The sequence below is a fragment of the Dunckerocampus dactyliophorus genome, chromosome 4 (assembly GCF_027744805.1).
Source record: "Dunckerocampus dactyliophorus isolate RoL2022-P2 chromosome 4, RoL_Ddac_1.1, whole genome shotgun sequence".
Taxonomy (NCBI): domain Eukaryota; kingdom Metazoa; phylum Chordata; class Actinopteri; order Syngnathiformes; family Syngnathidae; genus Dunckerocampus; species Dunckerocampus dactyliophorus.
The window spans coordinates 28,150,187-28,171,663 of record NC_072822.1 but is presented as its reverse complement, the minus strand read 5'-3'; the positions used below and the strand labels follow the sequence as shown (position 1 = coordinate 28,171,663).

Below are 21,477 nucleotides of genomic sequence, written 5' to 3'. Positions count from 1 at the left end.
AGTCCTACTGAGAACATTTTTTCTTCTGCGTTGGAGAGTTTTTTGTTATTTTTTGAGCGATGGTCTTCAACTTTTGATCAGCTGATAAACAGCCTATTTCAGTTTAATTGTTGTTTTCAATAAATTATGTTTTCAAAGTGCTTTTTGTCTCACCCCCACTTCTTGGTTTTGCATATTGTAGCTCTACTTAAAACCTCATTAAGATCCAAATGTGCAAAATGAAAATTCTAGCAATTTTTCAACTGGTCTAAAGATTTTGATCAGGAGTGTATACTTGTGTGTGTGTGTCTTTGTTTGTGTAAACACGTTTGGTGTTGCCTTTTGAATATAGTGTTGTGAATGTTGCACCATTAGCCCTCCATAGAGAAGCTGCATGCGTACAAACAACTCTGATCATCCTGACATCCGTCTATACATGCAACATTCATCTGCTTTACCATCACATAGTTTACCTGTGTTAATCCCACCTTTAAACAAACACCAAACACCATCTAATGAAGGTGTTTACATGCTCTTCAAAAAGCTAATTCATGCAATAATCAGTATTTTTTGAGTGCATGTAAACGTGTTGACCCAGTTTGGTGTATTGATTTCAGTGTTGTACATGTGCCGTGGTGTCCTGTGACTGCTTTGCTCATTTGCTGATGCATGTTTGTGGTTCCTCCTCAGTTTCTGCAGACTTCTGGGTTTGTTCTAGCTACCACAGGATGCAAATGAATAGTTTACTCAATCAGTATTGGAAATACTCTTCACCTCACCTCATCTTTGTTGTGCTTACAATAGTATTTCTAACCTGTATGGGTGAAGTGTTTTTAAATAAGTAACAGTGTTTCTGAGCTGTCACTCTTGAGCTCTTTTGCTGGGTGTCTCTTTTCCTGGGTATCTGCTTGTGAAATCAGAGTTGGTATTTTGAATTCCACACTGAAACAGTATTAGACAACAGTCAAAGTATTTTTATTTTTGCAAATTCAATTCAAATCGAATTCAATCTCGCAAGGATGGACGGGACGTCCGCATCAACAATATGTTCCAGCCATTCCTGATTTATACCTTATTTTCCACAGTAAGTCACACTTTTTCCATAGTTTGGAAAAGTGTAGAAAACACTCCTTTCTATAGTGGAACTCAGGACGCGGAGCACAGCCATCAAACAATTGACTTTGTGTGTTTTCTGGTCCTGCGACTTACAGTCAGGTGTGACTTATATATCAAAATATATATAATTGAACATGTGCTGCCTTTAAATTAAAATGGGGTGATGGTTGTTTTTTTGGCAACACCTAGTGGCGGCAATACTTCATTGAGTTGAGCTTGTGATGTCATTAGGCACTCATATTGAATGATACAGAGCATATCGGAAGCTTTTTCTTACAGAATGCAGTACTTTCTAAAACGCTTCTGCCTTGGACACTGTGTGTCAGTAAGGAGGGTCTGCCCGAAGATTTTTTTGAAGCTGCACGGGACTGCCGCTGCTGTGCCTAAATACACACGTATAATATTCTGTCTGTTTTCAAGCATTTGTGAATACAAAAATGAAAATGTGGTGTTAAAATACAGCTCTTTGATACGTTTCTACACACTGGGCTGCATCTGGGCGTCATGTGACGTATAAAAAGTGTCTTCCTCCCTATTCTGACATTTATTAAAGAGGTACGTTTTTGTTGTATCCATATACTTAAAGAAATGTGACTTATTTCAGATTCTGTAGCTTTAGTTTGTCTTAGTCTTGGTGTAAATATTTCCCCCTCCATCAGACTTCGTCTTCTTCTCCTGAGAATTTAATGTTGTTGGAATCGGCGCATGACACTCCTAAAACAAAACGCTTGCTCTTATGATAGCTCCATCACAAATCCCACTAATTGCCACTTATATATGCTTTTTTTCTCTCCATGATGCATTGTTTGACCCATGCGACTTATAGTCCGGAAAATACTGTCATTATTTCAGTTTTCTGCATGTAAAACTAGAATTATTGTCAATGAAATTTATTTTTTGTTAGTGTTTTTTTTGGTGTCTGCAACGGATTAATTGGATTACATTATTTCCTATGGGAAAAAATAACCTTGGTTTTAGTTGGACCTTTTGGAGCAAATTCATGACTAAAATCGAGGTTCCACTGTCGAGCTTTTTCCCAGTGCTCTACTTACGTCAAAGCAAGAACTCTATTAAGTTTGTATCAACTGAAATGAGGTATAGACAAATCAGCGAATGTCCCCCCTGAAACTATTGCTAGTTGTACTTTTGTTCGGAGCTTCAAAGAAAGGCTCTTATTGATGTAATGGATTTTCAATCGAATCATGTGGATGTGAAAGGTTAAATGGTTGGGGAAACAGTGCAAGTCTTCTTTGGAAGAAGAGTTCTTATATTTATATTTTATATTTCAAGACTCTTGTTAGATTTAGGCAACGCCCCCTGTAGCTTTGTTCAAGTTGCATGCTATCTTACAGAGTTCACAACCTACACCTCTGTTCAACATAAACAAGCAGTGATTGCGTTAGTCTCCAACTTGAATCATACCCTGTTCATTATCTGGGATCGTGATGTTGCATGCACTGTCGACTCTTCGTGTATGTGCAAGCTACCGCTCTGCTATACTGTAGTTGTCACAGTTTGTTGCATACCACTTGTCTGGCCAGGTCAATATTCTATTTTCTGGGAGTAGATTCAACTTCACCACACAGTGAAGGCCTCAGGCACTGTGTGTTATTTATGACATCACTTTAAAGGGAGCCTGTCTTTTGTTTGCAACTTTTCCATTTAAGTGTATCGATTCCATGGTATCAATATACAGTGGAACCTTGGTTAGCGTCATTAATCCGTTCCAGAAGGTCTGACTCTTAATTTAAACATATTCTAGTCAAATCCATTTTTCCCATAAGCAATAATGTTAATCCAATTCATCTGTTCTAAAAAGCCAAAATGTTAACACAAAACACACTTGTATGGTTTTACAATTATAGTTTTACACACAGAAAACAATTATAAATGCATATAAATACATATAAATGAAGAATGAAAGGGATAAATGAACATTTAAGGTTACTTTTACCGCCATTGAAGACATAATTGTTGACAAAGACACGATGTGGCAGTGAGATCAACACAGACACCACCTTTGTGTTTTGCCATGAGTTATTTCTAGAATTCAACAGTGTTTCTCACCTCAAGTCTCTGCTTTTCTTTTGATCATGGCTGGAAAATAAGGCAAAATGAAGCCAAAGAAAGCTGCGAGTGCCAGCATTTTGATAAAGAATGTGAGAAGCACTATTGAATTTAAGCAATAACTCATAGCAAAACACTAAGGTGTTTTCCGTGTTGATCTTGCTGCATTTAGAATTGCTTTCTGCATGTAACAGTATAATTGTAAAACTATAAAAAGGTGTTTTGTGTTAACATTTTCAAGACTTGTGGCATAACTGTGTTAGTTAGTAAAGAACTACAGTCAACCGCTGTTGACATCGTAGACGGGTGATGGAGAAGACTTCCGCTTCTTGTTTATGTATTAGGCAGGCTGCTAACAAGGATTTTTGTGATAAAAATACATTTTGTGCTAAAAATACATTATGAACACAGTTATACTGTAATGTGTGCACTCACGCAGTCACGACAAGATGTGCACCATATTGTATGCCAACCGGAAAATGTATGTAAACCGAGGTTTCACTATATTATTATTAGTAGTAGTAAATATTAGGAGTGAACAGCTGCACGCTGGTCTAGTGGTTAGCATGTGGGCCACACAGTCACAGTCAGGAGATCGGGAAGACCTGGGTTCGAATCTCTGTTGGCCATTTCCCCGTGGGTTTTCCTCCCACATTCCAAAAATATGCATGTTAGGTTAACTGGTGACTCTAAATTGAAGGTGAGTGTGAAAGGTTGTTTGTCTATATGTGCCCTGCGATTGGCTGGCCGCCTATCGCCCGAAGTCACCTGGGATAGGCTCCAGCATACCCCAGCGACCCTAATGAGGAGAAGCGGCATAGAAAATGGATTACGGTAGTAGTAAACAATGTCATGACCAGGACCTTTTTGAGGTAGATTGCACTGTGCTGTGCTGCAGCTTCCCTTTTTGCCTACATGATTCAAACTTCATGCCTTTGTGGATACAAAACACGTTGACATGGTTCAGTCTTTGTGTGTGCGAGTGTAGCAGTATGTTTTCCACACATACACTGCCAATATCACACTCACATATCAGGATTTGAACATTCCAGAGAGGACTTGTGTAGAAAGAGGTGAAAAATGTCTCTTTGGTGTCATTCCTCATTGGCAAGATGGGCTTCGTCAGCGCTGATATTCCCTTTGATGGTCTGTCACAGGTTCAACTCTCAGTTGGTTGTAAAGACCCTCTTCACAGCATACAGCGTTTTATGTTAGCTCTTCAATCCTGAGAACTGTGCTAGAAAAATATCCAGTCAGTGTGAATAATACAACGTGCACATGGAAGATGTTGGTATGAAAGTAAAGACTTGGATGGTTGTTGTAAAAGTGAAAATGTACATTTCTTTGTTACTGGGTGAGAGCACATGACGCTGCTTGTTCAGTGAATGACAAAGGTTAACCATTCACAAAGCTTGAGTTCAAAGAAAAAAGCTGTCAAAAGACACAAGCAGGTGTCTGATGTTGGTCAGGGATGCCCGTTGCGTCGTTCGCGGTACCCTATGATGTCAGTCGATTGCATGTGTTACCCACGTCATAAACGTCAGTTTGTAGCTGTCATATGACATTAGTCAGCTGACATATAGCTCCATTCCTGGTTCACTGTTGTTACTCCACACCAAAGATTAAGTGATCAATAAAACATTATCAGTTCACTTGTAGCGGCGAGTTATGGAGAAAACAAGTCAATTGTTTGATGGCTGTGCTCCGCGTCCTGAGCTCCACTATAGAAATGTGTGTTTTCTACACTTTTCTTTGTGTGACTATTATTTCACGATTAACTGGAAAATGTGCCCATTGCTGAAACCTTCTTAATATGTTGTCTTGACTTTGGCTGCTGAATGAAAGTGTGTGCACCCCTGATATAAATGTGTACAATGTACATATACTCATATTTATAAATATACTAAATATATGTCTTCTATATGTTTATAATAAGAGGCAGATCTTTGGGACTTGGTCATTTTAAAAGTAGCTCGCAGGCTGAAGAAGTGTGGGCACCCCTGCTCTAGTATGATCATTCCATGAAGATGTGATACGGTATTAGCATTTTGTTGCCTGAAAGTCAACACTAGTGGTTTACCCTAAATGCTGCCTTCACAGTCTTCAGAATGTAAGGCCATGATGTCACTCGTGTGTGTGTGTATGTGTTTCCACAGTTTGTGGTCACCATGTCTTGTGTGCTGGCTCCTTGAGCCAAGCAAGGAAGCTCATAAAATTACAAGGTTAAGGGGAAAGTAAGATGCTTATTATGAAAAGACGGAAATAATAAGTAAGAGTGTAAAACCAGTGTGAAAAGTTTCAAGAGTTATTTTGAAATACTTGTGTGCAGCACAGAACTTGCACCGACTTGATGCTTTACATTATATGGAATTTCTTCCGTAATACAATGCAAAAACTTTACATAAATTCATTATGTTCAGTGGAATTTACGTAAAAAGGAGGTTTACGTGATGCAAGGTACTACTGTATTAGGTCAATAGACGACTCTAAATTGTCCATAGGTATGAATGTGAGTGTGAATGGTTGTTTGTCTATATGTGCCCTGCGGTTGACTGGTGACCAGTCCAAGGTGTACCCCACCTCTCGCCCAAAGTCAGCTGGGATAGGCTCCAGCATACCCTTTGGACCCTTGTGAGGTTAAGCGCCATAGAAGATGTATGGATGGATTTTCTTGATGACATGAGATGATGTTTCATTTGCAATCTGAATATTTTCCTAATTAAAATAATTTTGAATTATTATGTTTGCAGATTGTTTTCTTTCTTGTTTTCCTTTATTTTCCCTTTTTTCTCTTTTGATTTTCTTGATGACATGAGATGACGTTTAATTTGCAGTTAAATAAATAAATAAATTTAAATAAATTCCATCCATCCATCCATTCATTTTCTATACCGCTTCTCCTCATTAGGGTCGCGGGGGCATGCTGGAGCCTATCCCAGCTGACGTCATGCGACAGGCGGGGTACACCCTGGACTGGTCGCCAGCCAATGGCAGGGCACATATAGACAAACAACCATTCACACTCACATTCATACCTATGGACAATTTAGAGTCTCCAATGAACCTGCAAATAAATTCCAAATCATAAGAATTTAGAACAAATGATTATTATTATTATTATTATTATTATTATTATTATTATTATTATTATTATTATTATTATATTTGCATGGGTAATTTTCCCTTGTTTCCCTTTTTTCCTCATTATTTTCTGATGTTTAATTTACAATCTGAATATTTTCCAGATAAAACTAATTTGGAGTTAATATTATGATTCGTTATTATTTTATACATTTTATTTCTTGTTTTCCTTTATGTTCCCTTTTTTCTGTTTTGATTTTCTTGATGACATGTGAGGATCTTTAGTTTTCAATCTGAATATTTTCCAAATTAAACAATTTTTTAATAAAATAATCTTCCTGTCATATTTGCGTATTTGTAATGATTAAAGCTGGGATGGCCAGCTTGACCATTGTAGCTTGGGTTCTCTTTTTCAACTACCTGCTTGAATTGTAATAAAAACAATCCTGTTCGTGTAGTACATGTCAAATCAGGGGTCGCCATACGTTACAGAATAATGAATGATGCTGTGGTCACTTATTATTCACCTTTCTTTGTTTTTGGTTTGGTTTGGTTTAGTTTATTTGGACATGAAGGTTACAATGGAATACATCTCATGAATCATTCCTTCACAGTTCCACATGTCCAAAAGGAGTAGGAAGAAGAAAATCTTATTTAATCCTAACCCCCCATCTATTCCACATCTAGTACAGCACCTGTTGTTCACTTCCTGCATTCCATGTCATATTTTCTATGATAATCAGAATAATAATACATAATAGATAACACTAAGAAGACAAAAAATATGTGTATATATATATATATATATATATATATATATATATATATATATATATATATATATATAGTAAATATAAATAAAAAACAAAACTTAAAAAAAAACAAACCTGACAGAACAATCGTTGTGATGATCAAGACTCTTCTGCCTTGTATTTATTGAACACCAACAGCTTGTATTGTTTTTTGAATTTACTCATCTCTGTACATTGTTTGAGTTCCTTACTCAATCCGTTCTATAGTTTAATTCCACACACGGAAATGCTGTGGGTTTTCAGCGTAGTTCTTGCGTATAAATGTTATAAGTTTAATTTTCCTCTAAGATCATATTTCTCCTCTCTGATTGAAAAATACTGTATGAGGTTTTTGGGTAACAAGTTATTATTAACTTTATGCATTATTCTAGCGGTTTGAAAGAATACTAACTCTGCAAATTTTATTTTTTCTTTGTATTTATGTATTTATTAAATTGTATTTTTATATGAACCACTCCAGTGTAGGTGAAGACATGCTACATCATGAAATATATTTCAACAATTACTGCTAGTGTGTTCAACATTAAATAGTTTAACTATTTTCTTTTCGATGTGACATGAATCCTCCTTCCTAATGTTTCGTATATAATAAAATCAAAATTGCGCCGCACTTTGGACACCCCTGACCATCATTGGGCTTCATTTAGTGTTTTCTAATTTTACCATCAAATCTCATTTAAAAAATGTTCATTTCTGGTTGTGCTTTGTGAGACAAAGACAGATTGAGCGTAGAAAGGCTTGAAAAGGGCGAGATAGAGCTTGACTTGTGCTTCTGTGTGAACAAAAGCAGCACGGAAAGCAGCACTGATTCTCCACGGCTTAATGAGCAAAAGCCCCGCCAATTGTGTTAGCGTGTCACTGCGTTCTTCCCACCGACATCATTGTAAGGGCTTTTGTGGTGGGGGAAAAAACATTCAGTGCTGCCCCACCAGCTCGCTGTCCCAGGTCTGTTAGGTTTAATAGTTCATATTTATCAGAAATTACATTTAAAAATATATTGATTACACTCTGTTGCTTCTTTTTGTGTTTTTTTGTCACTTTGTTTTTTTGTGCAGCGTGTGGAGTTACCAGCATCCTTGCAGTGTGTAAATAGGGGTGTCATTTTGCGTGTTTATTTTTGTGTGGGCGTCTTCTTTTTCTCTGGCAGACCAGGTGTGTAGGAGCGAGGTGTGTTGAGAAGCTGAGTTACGATCCATGCTGCCACCTGCCGTATCACAGACTGTCCCATTTTAATGTGTTTATGAGCAAGGGCGCCAAATCTAACGCCAAATCTCAAACGCTACCACTAATGAAGTGTGATACTGCTGACAGATAATCATATCAAGACATGGACTTGAGGGTGCGTATATTTAATGTAGCCGTGTCAGCATGGAGGTGGTCTGTGTCCTATTGTCTATCAGCCTAGCCTCTATTTTGGTCCTCACGTTATTCACGGCCTTTGTTTCAGCCTGTACAGTGAAAAGTGATTTCCCTCCTCTATGCAGTTGAGTGTTTGGAAGAGTGCACCCTTTTATGAGCCTCTCTTTCATCTAACGGCTCTTTCAGTTATTGAAATGCAGAATGTGCATTTCCATGCCACCCACGAGTCTGTTTGATAACCACGACCATCTATCCTTGGCAACAACTCATTACCAGCAGTTTGTAGGATGCCCGAGTATATTGGTTTGACACGATATTTGAAGACCTGTTTTTCGGTGTTGTTGTCGGTGATGTTTTCTTCTCCAAAATACCCTATTTTCTGCTTTTTAGTTAAAAACTGTTGACACCGTTTGCGATTAACATTTTATTAACTTTTCTTTTATCGTGATTCACATCTTCAATCACCACCAGTCCTTTCCCCAACGGCCATGACACCATTGTCCTTAGTTGATAGCTTAAGCAACATAGCCCATAGTGCACGGAAGCATCTATACAATATACAAATCTATACAAGTCCCATACTTTGTCCACAGTCGTTAAAGTCTTATGATTGGCCAGTGTCCTACGTTATCCTCTAAATGTTTTTTCCTCCAAAATGCTGTTGATGGCACCTTTTGAATGAAGACTTTGATACATGGAACCATTTTTTTGCATTTCAGTGACATGTTTATGTGGCGGTCCGACACTGATGCATTTGAACTGCTGCAAATAGATTTGGTGCTACTTTTTTTGCCCTCGCTCACAAACACCTTATAATGTCTTCGAATGCGCTTTGAATTTTGCAGCTTCACGTCATGGTTTTTAAAAATATGTTTAGGAATAAATAATGCAGTTTCATGATTGAATATGGCCTATTGTTAGTAAAAGAAAATGCCTATTTGAGTAGATTTTACATATGTTGTGCGCAAATAAAGCATTTTCAAGAATAAAAATGAAGTAAAATGCAAATATAAGGCACTCAGAAGGCGCCTTCAAAGACGTTGCGATTATATGTACTATTCTACACTGGTCACTAGGTGTCAGTAATGCTACTGTAATGCGCCAAAACAACAGGCTTTTGTTGTACACAATACAGGCACAATACAGGCACAATAATCCCTAACATAGGCTGCTGTTGCAGCTGGTAACCCACACCAAGCTAAAACTCAACTCTGAACCCCCGACATCACTTCCTGTCCGCACCCTCACTGAGCTCCTCTAGCACCGGCAACATACACCAGCATGAGTCTTATGTCATATTTTCGCTTATTATGTCAACTATATTTGGTAATAGGAGTGTAAAGGTGCCTGTAGGGGTGTTATTTCATGTCTAGAGGGCTCTAATAATGTTCAATCCTATTCTTAGAAGGTCATAAACAGGTTTTATGTGCTCTAACTGCGAAAATATTTAATGTATAAATAATTAATTCTACTTTGCAGAAATTCACTCATCACTTATCTGGAACCAATTAGTATTAATTAGTATTGTTTTGCATGCATATTTGTGTTTAAGCATTTATTTCGATACCCGCATCGTCCATGTAGTAGTTACTTTGTGTGTTCAACATTCTATTTTGGGTTGCACTAGACATTGTGAGCTAGACATTGGGTTGTCCTGTTGCTTTGTGATGTGTAAGGATGCATATAAAGATTTTTATGATGCAACATCTCCTGATTTTTACAGTGTGTCTGGTCTCTCCCAGCAAGCATCTCCAGCATGTGTGACGTGGATGTATCAGAGCCCACCAGTCCCACGCTCCTGGATGGCGAGTCTTCAGACCAGTACTATCATGTGGACCGTTGGCAGAAACTCCGAACAGCCGTGCGCAAACTGGATTTCTGGGAAAACTTCAGCGCTGAGCTCATCGGGAGTGGTTTCTTCTCCAAGGTCTACAAAGTATGCCTTCAAGTGTCCTCCCACACTCTTTGCCTTGCTAGCAGCCCACATGTTGGCTTTCAAAGATTGCTTTATTCCAGCCATCAGTTAGGACATTTTTACCATTCCACCATTAGCCCACTTGCTTTGGAGGGGCGCTATACTCAAATATTACTCATGAGTATCTAACAACATCCGCTCTTGCTATTTTCAAGTCTTTCCCCCAGTATGGGTGTCGCTAAAAGGTATCGCCGTAACTGTGTGCAGGTCGTTCACAGTACAAGCCACAAGGTGATGGTGGTGAAGATATACAAAAACGACGTGGACCAAGACAGTATTGTGCGTGAAATCACCCTGCTGCAGAAGCTCTCCCATCCCAATATCGTCAGGTAACAGTCACCCATTTCCACACCGCACAATTCATTACTTGGACTGGGTATCACCAGTGTTGGGCAAATGACTTCAAAAAGTCATTAGTTATCGTTTTAATCCAAAAAAAGCGATTGGATTAATAACGGAATTATTCCTTCATAACTGTAATTAGTTACCAGGGAGAGTAATTATTTCGTTACAACCCAGGCAGCTTTTACAGGTGTCTGACTATTCATGCAAATTAATATAGAAAAGCACATATGCGAGGGGAGGGGTGAGCTCCTCCTCTTGTGAGGGACAGAGATGATGAAGGGCAGACTCACATGCCTAGATGCCCAAGGCTGTTTGAGTCAGGTTATAAGTATGTGGAGGACTTGTTTTGGAGACAAGAGGCCCCTGGCCTTGAGCAGATAATCATAACAAGTCAGTGTGACATTAATATGTATCTTCGCAGACATACATATGTATGTTAGTGCGGCATGATGGGCCCACATTATTCCTCATACTTATTATGGGCCTGCAAGGAAAGCGCAGCAACCAATCTTATTATGCCTCATACTTATTATTGAAACTTTATTCTGCCGCAACTAATTCTGGATAAACTGGACAATGAATTTTTAATTCTTGTTTTTTCTCCAAAACTAGGTTGTTGCATGTCTCATTCACCATAAGTTAGTAATAATTTATCAATACAGGACGATACAGGTGAAGTGTACAGCATACATGGACCACTGTTATGTTTTTATGTTTCACTCGTAATATTTTTTCCTCAAGCGTTGAGGGTTTTTGCACTTTGTTTGGAGGACCTCGAACGCACCATAGTTGCCACAGCTTAATAAATCCACCAAATAGAAGACAAACTAGTGTGTTACTGGCGAGTAGCTATACATTTTACGTGTGTTTACATTTTAAATGTGTTTCGTAAGTGTGTGAGGTATATTTAGGGCTTGGATGAACCAAGTGAACAATGGCAATTGAAGAGAGAAGGGTGGGGGTCTGGAGCTGAATCTAATTAAATATGTGTAACACTTTAATTGTAAAGGTTGATCCAAAATTGTAGGTCAACGTCAACAAGGTTGTTTATTGATTGCCTCCAAATGAAGTTACTGTAAAATTGAAGCACACAAAATAAAACGGATTAAAATATGGTAATGGTTTAATTTATTTTGAACATGCATACAGTTTACATTGTCGAATTGTAAATTGGAACACGAAGCATTCATCATGTCACAATTCACAATTCCACATGTCCGAAAAGGAGTAGGAAGAAGCAGAGTTGATTTAATCCTACTTCCTCCCTGTATCACATCAACTGCTAATACATACTGTATGTTCACTTCCTGTATTCAACATGCACTAATTTATTATTTACATTATCATTCCATACAAACAAAGCAGTTATTATAATAATATTTCTTTAACAAAAAAAACAAAACAAACAAAAAAGTTCTTCCTTTTTCCCCCGTTTTTGTCCGGCTTCCTGTTCTGCCGTCGTTGGTGTTTGTACTGTGGGTGTCATTGAAAGCAGATACATGGGTTTCTAATTCCAGTACTTTTGTTGAGCAGGCCCTCAATGTCAAATGTTATTGAATGTAATTCTTCAACCTGCATGGTTCTTTCTTTCTGGGTTGTTCCTTGTTGTCATGGTGATATGATCTTTTATATTTATCCAGATCATTGAAGCCGTTAGTGTTTTCTATCTTCCCTTGCTTCCTCAAGTCTCATGCTTTCTTGGCAGTGTCAGTGTTGCGTTATTTTGTGATACACATGAAGTATGTTCAAAGAACAATATAGGATGGCATCATATAAAGAAAAGACAATGCAACAATGCAGAACAAAGTGATTTTCTTTCCTTGATGCTATATAATGGGAAACCCCATAGACAGGCTCACAGAATTAGCATTCACAGTCGTGATGACATTTAAACTGTTGCAAGCATTTGACAAGAGATTTTACCAGAAGAGACTTGGCATTAAAAAATCATTAGTATAATTACTTACAGGCATATATTTACTCAACTCTTAGGAAACAAAGTTATGACTGCTGGCTTCTCACTACTAGGATAAGGACGCCAGTGACATAACAAACTTTAACGAAACACGACTGCCAGGAGAAGGCAGCCCAAAAATCGAAGAGAACTGAAAATTTCTCTACTGCTACTAACCTTGGTATCTATACCAGCGATATTTGGATCGATTTGCCCACCCCTACTAGTGATCCTCAGTTTGTTGGAAAAAAGAATAAAATAGATAAACGATGTTATTTAGTAATATGATGAGGTGCTTCCACATCTTTAACCGTTCTAAGTGACCCTCTGAGGGCAAGCAGAACTGATGTGGCCCACCATGACACCCCCACGGTTTAGAGCTTCCTGTGGCCGTCGCTCCTCGCGGCAAATCAAATGAGACCTTTGCGCCTCCAAACGGTCTCTGTTACATAAGGTGTGACGTCGGCATCATGTTTGCCCAGCAACAGTAAAGGCTGTCACACTACATGACAAACATTACATATTACAAGAGAATACACAGTAATACCGAGTGAAGGTCCAAGCTCAAATCCTAAACTTGCTCAACTTGCTACAGCAGCGAACACACTACTGTACATTTTGCCCCACATTCACTAGCCTAGTGCCTCATTTAAACAATCCCCAACACATACAGCTCTGCTTTTTATTTGGACTAAACCAACTCACCTGAGAAAGTGAAAATTAATACTTTCATAGTGCTTTTACTTTAATTCCTATGAAAAATGGGTCCTTTTACCTTGATGTGTGTAATGGCTAATAGGTTTTCTATGCTCTAACTACAAAAATATTCCATTGATAAATTTTACTTTGTGGAAATTCACTTATCAGGGTCGCCTTTGGAACCAATTAATCGCGATTTTCTCTGTTCCTTTTTCCCATTTGTGTATGTTTATTTTTAGAATAAATACCTCTGCCTTCCCTACTGTACAAATAGTACATATTATGTAAGAAATGAAAAGATGACTAACTTGTATTTGGTCCTTTTCTAGATATGTGGGAATATGTGTTAAAGAAGAGAAGCTCTATCCCATTTTAGAGGTGAGTTTACATTGAACATTTTTACATTTTTGTGTTTGTGCTGTCTCACTCTTGTCTTTTTTTCAGTATGTGAATGGTGGCTGTCTGGAGGAGCTCCTCGCCAGGAAAGATGTTCCCCTGGCATGGAAAGAGAAGGTGGACCTGGCCTGTGATATCAGCAGAGGAATGATCTACCTGCACTACAAGAATATTTACCACCGAGATCTCAACTCAAAAGTAAGACCACTTCACTGTCTTAGTTATTTGTCTCCAACACCTCTGTCACCTGGTTTTCTCTCCCTAAGGGCCCTGTCACACCTTGTCGATTTAGGCAGCGCATGCCTGACGTGATCATTTTGATGGCATAGGTCCCACCCTCGAGACATATACCTCACCGTGATTGGTTCGTTCGGCCGAGGTCCCGCCCTCGAGACCATATACCTCACCGTGATTGGTTTGTTCAGCTCCGCACATGACAAGTGTCATTCATATCAAAGTTGCGGGCCACACGAATATTAATTTTTCATATTAAGACGGCCGCAAACTATCGTCCCGGGGCCGTGAGTCTGAGACCCCTGGTGTAGGCTGCATAGGCTACCACTCATGGATTTGTGACTCTAATGCATTAATAAAATTGATAAAAAAATCAAAACAAGTTGGTTCCATTCCCAGTGTCACAGTGCCCTCTACTGGTCAAGCTGCAAACTTACCTGCAAATACAATAACAACAGCATCCATCTTCACTCGCCAAGAAGACAGTTCTGTCTCAAGTATGTTGACGTATTACGACTTGTACGTAACAAATAACGTGTGTGAACGGGCGTCAACGATCGCATAACTTATTGCGCGCGGATGCGGGACGTATGAATCATATGTTGACATACTTCGAAATGTTTTGTGCATGCACAAAATTTTTGGACGACTTGGATGTACTATGACGTATGCCGGCGTGCTTCAGCGTGCTCTTAATTTATACAAAACTTAACCATAACTTATTGGACGTACGCCAGCGTATTGGCCAATTTTTTCATACGTTGGCGTAAACTGGCTAAATCGTCAAGGTGTGACAAGGCCTTCACGGAGATAACACTTGTATGTCCAACATCTACATCTGCAGGGTGCCCCTAAAGTCTGCACATAAAACATCCGCACTACAGACAAAAAAGTTTAACCTATTCATTCATTCACCAATAATACATCATTATTTTAAAAATGGTTCAAATTAAATAATTTTACAAATGAAAAAAATACAATAAAAATAAATAATGTATTTACTTATTTTATTTATTTGTACATTACATTATACCTTAATGCTATGTTATTTAAATCCATTCTCGTCTTCAGTCAAGGTGACACAAGTCCCCAAATAGCTGTCCTCGGCTATGCCTGCTGGTAACTAGCAGCTCGCAACTCAAATTTTCACTCGCAGTTCAAAGAAAAAAAAATCAGCCGAGAAAGGGCTCGCATCTAAAAAAACATTTGTTAGTTGGGACCCCCGTATGCCAAGGTGCCACTGTATAAATGACAGTTAAAAAATACCTGCGCCATATCAACTGCCACACCGGAATTTCCGTTAACTCATTATTAATGTGTTAACTTTGACAGCCCTTTGACAGCCCTATTAATAATAAGTGCCAGCAACTTATACAGTGGTTTGTACAGATAAATAAATCAATTATTATCAGCTTTTCAATAGTATTTCAATTCACCGCCCTAAGGTCACATAATTTCCACATACGCTATACTGTAATATACATAACATTACACAAAAAAGTTTGAATTAAAATTACTGAAATCATTTAAAAATAATCACAAAAAATAAACACAATATCAATCTAAATAAATACATTTAAATTAAAAAAATATATATATTTATTTACATTACAGTAATTTTAAATTCCTTTTTTATTTATCTATTTATTATTATTTTATTATTTTTTTGATCGACGCTGATGGGGTGGAGGAGGCTTTTTTCCCCACACGGGCAGTCTTTGTTCTAATTTGAGCCTCTCCACTTGCGGTCCAACTGAATTATTTAGTGCACAGGAAAGGTGCTGACATCAGAGTTACAGGTTACAGGTGAAGTGACATCAGAAGGACACGTGGATGGCACAAAAGTGATCCTATATTTCAGGTAACGCTGAGTAAATGTGCAAATGTTATTTTAACACTTGGCATGTTGGTTCCTGAATTAAAGTGACACTGCCCTCTGCTGGGAGGAAAATCACATCACATCTGTCTTTTTTTTTTTAATCAACACTTTAATGCTCATCCCCCTGCAGAACTGTCTGATCCGAGTGACGTGTCGAGGCCGGGAAGCCCTGGTGACAGACTTTGGCCTGGCCAGAGAGGTGGTGGAGTTGCCAGTCAAAGACCCAGGCAGGAAGCTCTCATTGGTGGGCTCCGCATTTTGGATGGCTCCTGAGATGCTTCGAGGGGAGCTGTACGACCGAAAGGTACTTTGAATTCATGAGACTTTATAAAATGAAGATTTAAGATACCTAAAAGATTCATATAAAGACACAATTGTTGATTTGGATGTTTCTCATCATACAGTACAAGGTGCCGAGGAAAAAATATATACTGTATGTTATAGTTATTTTAAAAAAATACACATTTAATATGTATGAATAAATACAAATACATATTTTTAATTGACTTGAGGGACACCCTGTACATACATTATAAAAGAAATCCTTAATTTAATTACTGGTAACAGTTCATTAATTTCTACTTTTATCAGTTTATACTGTAAATTACTGTATGCAATATGTCTCATTTATTAGTTTTATTATATATACGTATTATACTGCAGGGTGTCCCTACAGTCTGGACACATAGGCAAAATGCATATATTATACAGTATAATTATTAATTATATATTATAAAATAATTATATTTATATTTATAATAATATTAATATTATTATAATATAATAATATTATAATATAATAATATAATATATATATTATATATAATAATATTATAATATAATAATATAATATATATATTATATATAATAATATATTATTATATATATAATATATAATAATATAATAATATTTATAATAATATTATATTTATTATAATATAATTATATTTCTGGTTTATGTATTAATTTATTTGTTATTATTTAATTTAAATATTAGTTTAAACAAATGATTTATAGAACACTTTTCTAATGTATTCATTAATGAAATAAACTTTATATATGTATGTAGAGTATAAGATCTGTCCAGACTTCAGGGACAGCCTGTACCCTGTACGTGAGGACAGATTACTACAAAGTGTAATCACACTCCAAATATTGTATGCCAATGCCACTCATGTATGTTTTGTGTGCTCTGTATGTCAGGTGGATGTTTTCTCTTTTGGAATTGTGCTGTGTGAAATCCTGGCCAGGATTCCTGCTGACCCAGAGATACTGCCCAGAACCAAGGTATCAAGTTTACTGCTCTTTGATCGGGGTGTCACAAGACGAGACGATACACGAGTCTGGGTCTAAGAGAATGAGAAGATTTTAACATTACTTTTAAGAAGTACAATGAAAGAAAATGTAAAAAATAAATGGCAATATATTGCAACTTACTAGTTTAATTTCTATTACGTTCCACTCTTCTGCACTCTGTGTGTATGCTAGCAGCCCCGCCTCTGCCCACCGAAGAGGCTGTATAACTGACAAAAGGGCTCACTCCGTTCATTCCGTTGTTCTATGGAACAAATGTGCCAAGGTGTTGAAACCAATGCACAGAGTGAACTCTCTCTCTGCCTGTTTGTTTTCCTTGTCTCCCGCCTCCAAACACACATGCACATGGCAATATGTTGAAATTGGCAAAAAGATCAAGTTCATTTTCATCTGTGAGGTTAATTAATTGATTACGGTCCCATGCCGAGTGGCCACGAGGAATCTTGTGACGTTTTAATCTTGCGAGACCTTGTGAGACCCCTACTGTTTGTGGTTACTGTAGTTGTACACAACTTCATTAAACAACGTAAATGAATATGTTGTTCATGTCTACTTCCCCAACAGTGTCAGTCAAACCTAAGATTACTGGCATTCAGTTTTGGAAAGGCACACTTATGTTTGTTTGTATGTTTGTCATTATAAAAGGTGTACCTAAAGTCTGGACACTTAAACAAAAATGATAGATTCTGTATTATACAGTTATTTAAATATATATAAATAAATATATTATAAATACATAATTTTAATGGATGATTTGCAATATGTTTTAAATATATTTTCTATAATTATTAATTAAACTTTTCTTGTACAATGTATATTATGTGTCTAGACTTGAGGGACACAATATACATATACTGTATTATACACGAAATGCTTTGTTTCATTAATAGCTGCAATCTATTGAAAACATTAAGAATACATTTTTCAACAAATAAATAATAAAAAATCCATTCATTTTAAACATTTTTACATATATGAATACAAATAAATACATTTGAAACAAGATCATATGTATGTAAATTAATAATTAATACACAAAAATGAATTATTTTTTATAATGAACATGCTATTTCAGATGTAAACATTTAATAAATATGAAATATATATTTAATAAATGCAGTGTACTTGTATTTTAATATTTTTTACATTTAAACATTTAACACATATTAAACAAAGATTTAATAAATACATTGTATTATATTTAAATATTTTTTTATATTTTTTTACATTGTGTACACATAGTTGTATTAATATTACAATACTAAATAATAACATTATTATTATTTTAAACATTTTATAAATATTACATATATAATATGAATACAAATATATTGAATATAATCAATTACATCAAAAACAAGACATTTATTTTAGAAATTGTTACATTAAAAACTACTCACTACATAATTACGACATAAAACTTGATGGGTCAAAAATGTTTTAAAAATTCAGATTAAATAACTTGCAAAATGGAAACATTTAGTAAACATTATATACAGTACATATGAAATACAACTATTTAAAAAATACATTACATTAAAAACAATATATACCGCTCAAAAAAATTAAAGGAACACTTCGAAAACACATCAGATCTAAACTGGGGGGAAAAATGATCTTGAATATCTTTCCTGATAATAAGTGGGTGATGTATTAGTAACAAAATGATGCCACATAATTTGATAGAAATTAAAATGATCACCCTATAGAGGGGGGAAATCAAAGACACCCCAAAAATGAAAGTGACAAAAATGATGCAGCAGACTGGTCCATTTTGCCAAAATGTCATTGTAGCAACTCAAAATGATTCTCAGTAGTTTGTGTGGCCCCCACGTGCTTGTACGCATGCCTGACAACGTCGGGGCATGCTCCTAATGAGACTACAGATGGTGTCCTGGGGGATCTCCTCCCAGATCTGGACCAGGGCATCAATGAGCTCCTGGACAGTCTGAGGAGCAACCTGGCGGCGCCGGATGGACCTAAACATAATGTTCCAGAGTTGTTCTATTGGGTTTAGGTCAGGTGAACGTGGGTCTAGTCAATGGTATCAATTCCTTCATCCTCCAGGAACTACCTGCATACACTAGCCACATGAGGTCGGGCATTGTGGTGGACCAGGAGGAACCCAGGTCCCACTGCACCAGCGTAGGTTCTGACAATGGGTCCAAGGATTTCATCCCGATACCTAATAGCAGTCAGGGTGCCGTTATCTAACCTGTAGAGGTCTGTGCATCCTTCCAGGGATATGCCTCCCCAGACCATCACTGACCCACCACCAAACCGGTCATGCTGAATGATGTTGCAGGCAGCATAACGTTCTCCACGGCATCTCCAGACCCTTTCACGTCTGTCGCATGTGCTCAGGTTGAACTTCCTCTCATCAGGGAAGAGCACAGGGCACCAGTGGTGTAGTTGCCAATTCTGGTGGTCTATGGCAAATGCCAATGGAGCTCTACGGTGCTGGTCAGTGAGCACAGGGCCCACTACAGGACGTCGGGCCCTCAGATTGTTTCTGATTGTTTGGTCAGAAACATTCACACCAGTGGCCTGCTGGAGATCATTTTGTAGGGCTCTGGCAGTGCTCATCCTGTTCCTCCTTGCACAAAGGAGCAGATACCGATCCTGCTGAGGATTGAAGGACCTTCTACGGCCCTGTCCAGCTCTCCTGGAGTAACTACCTGTCTCCTGGAATCTCCTCCAAGCGTCCAGGTACCGCAGCGATGCCCTGGTCCAGATCTGGGAGGAGATCCCCCAGGACACCATCCGTAGTCTCATTAGGAGCATGCCCCGACATTGTCAGGCATGCGTACAAGCACGTGGGGGCCACACAAACTACAGAGAATCATTTTGAGTTGCTACAATGACATTTTGGCAAAATGGACCAGTGTGCTGCATCATTTTTTCACTTTCATTTTTGGGGTGTCTTTGATTTCCCCCCTCTATAGGGTGATCATTTTCATTTCTATCAAATGATGTGGCATCATTTTGTTACTAATACATCACCCACTTATTATCAGGAAAGATATTCAAGATCATTTTTCCCCCAGTTTAGATCTGATGTGTTTTCAAAATGTTCCTTTAATTTTTTTGAGCAGTGTATTTATTCATATTCATTAATGCTATACATAAACATATTTGTATGAATAATACATACAAGTTAATGCAAGTTGATGCATTAAACATGTTTCAAATGTAAACGTTGAATAAATATTACATAAATATATTGAAATGATTATATTACATTCACGACAATAATGCACTTTGTGTATTTGTTTTTGTTATATGTATATTACATTTACATACAAACACTATACTGTATATACATATGCACATACACAGTATACTGTGTATATAGATTCATGTTGTAAAAGAGGAAGTGTTGTAAGTGGTTTGCCAATAGGTTGTAGATAACAGATGTTTTATATTTTAGGACTATGGGCTGGATGAGAATGCATTCAACGAGATGCTGACCGACTGTCCTCAGCGTCTTTTACAACTGGCAGCCAGCTGTTGTATGGTAGCTCGTGTTTTTTTTTTAACCTAAATTGTGTAAAACATCTCATTCATGTAAAAAAAGGAACAGTACAAATACAGTAGTATGAAATGGTGGTACTACTCGCCCTACCCGCATAGAAACATTTTGTCCATTTGATTTCTTTGTCCCCGAGGTGGAGTCCTTCAGACGTCCAGCGTTCACAGAGTTGTTGGACCACTTAGAAGAAGTTGCAGAGAGTCTGGAACCTCCGCCAACATTTCATCTGACCACCACCTGACTTGCCTTGACCCTCAATCGCAGGAGGGACCAACCTGACGACAAACAATCACAAATATTTCAAATCAAAGTATATTAGGAGCGATGCAAATGTACTGTGGGGAAAAAGTAAGTGTTTGATGCCCCACTGATTTAGGATGAGCAGGCCATCATTTGTATGCTAACTTTATTTTAACAGATTGTAAAAAATAACATGAAATAAAGGTCATTTTTTTGATTGAAGGAAGTATTTGATCCCAACGCAAAAAGGTGACGCAGCAGCTGACACGTTGACTTTGAGGACTTTATTGTGATATCATAAAATGATATTGATGGGTCAGACTACACACCAACACTTATTGATATCTTATGATTTACTATTTAAATAATACTTAAATCTAAATAATAAATGAAAATATTATGTAATATTCTAAATATTATACCTTATATAATGGAGAAAAAAATATATATATATACAGTATACAATATGTGTGTGTGTATATGAATGAATATTTA

General features: G+C 37.3%; 1 protein-coding gene across 2 annotated transcripts in view; it reads left to right on the top strand.

Moving 5' to 3' along the window:
* zgc:162952 (PKc_LIMK_like_unk domain-containing protein) overlaps positions 1–21,204 on the top strand; it is a 28,757-nt gene extending 7,553 nt beyond the window's left edge. Inside the window, exons 2-9 of one of the 2 annotated variants that reach the window (XM_054774705.1) lie at positions 10,157–10,350; positions 10,597–10,718; positions 13,717–13,765; positions 13,832–13,981; positions 16,027–16,200; positions 17,100–17,183; positions 20,641–20,727; positions 20,879–21,204. In XM_054774705.1, coding sequence (XP_054630680.1) covers positions 10,171–10,350; positions 10,597–10,718; positions 13,717–13,765; positions 13,832–13,981; positions 16,027–16,200; positions 17,100–17,183; positions 20,641–20,727; positions 20,879–20,983 — 951 coding nt within the window. In that variant the 5' untranslated portion in view covers positions 10,157–10,170 and the 3' untranslated portion in view covers positions 20,984–21,204. Of the gene's footprint in view, positions 1–10,137; positions 10,351–10,596; positions 10,719–13,716; positions 13,766–13,831; positions 13,982–16,026; positions 16,201–17,099; positions 17,184–20,640; positions 20,728–20,878 lie in introns of both variants that reach the window. The other variant, XM_054774706.1, reaches the window with a different exon arrangement.
* Positions 21,205–21,477: the final 273 nt, after the last annotated feature.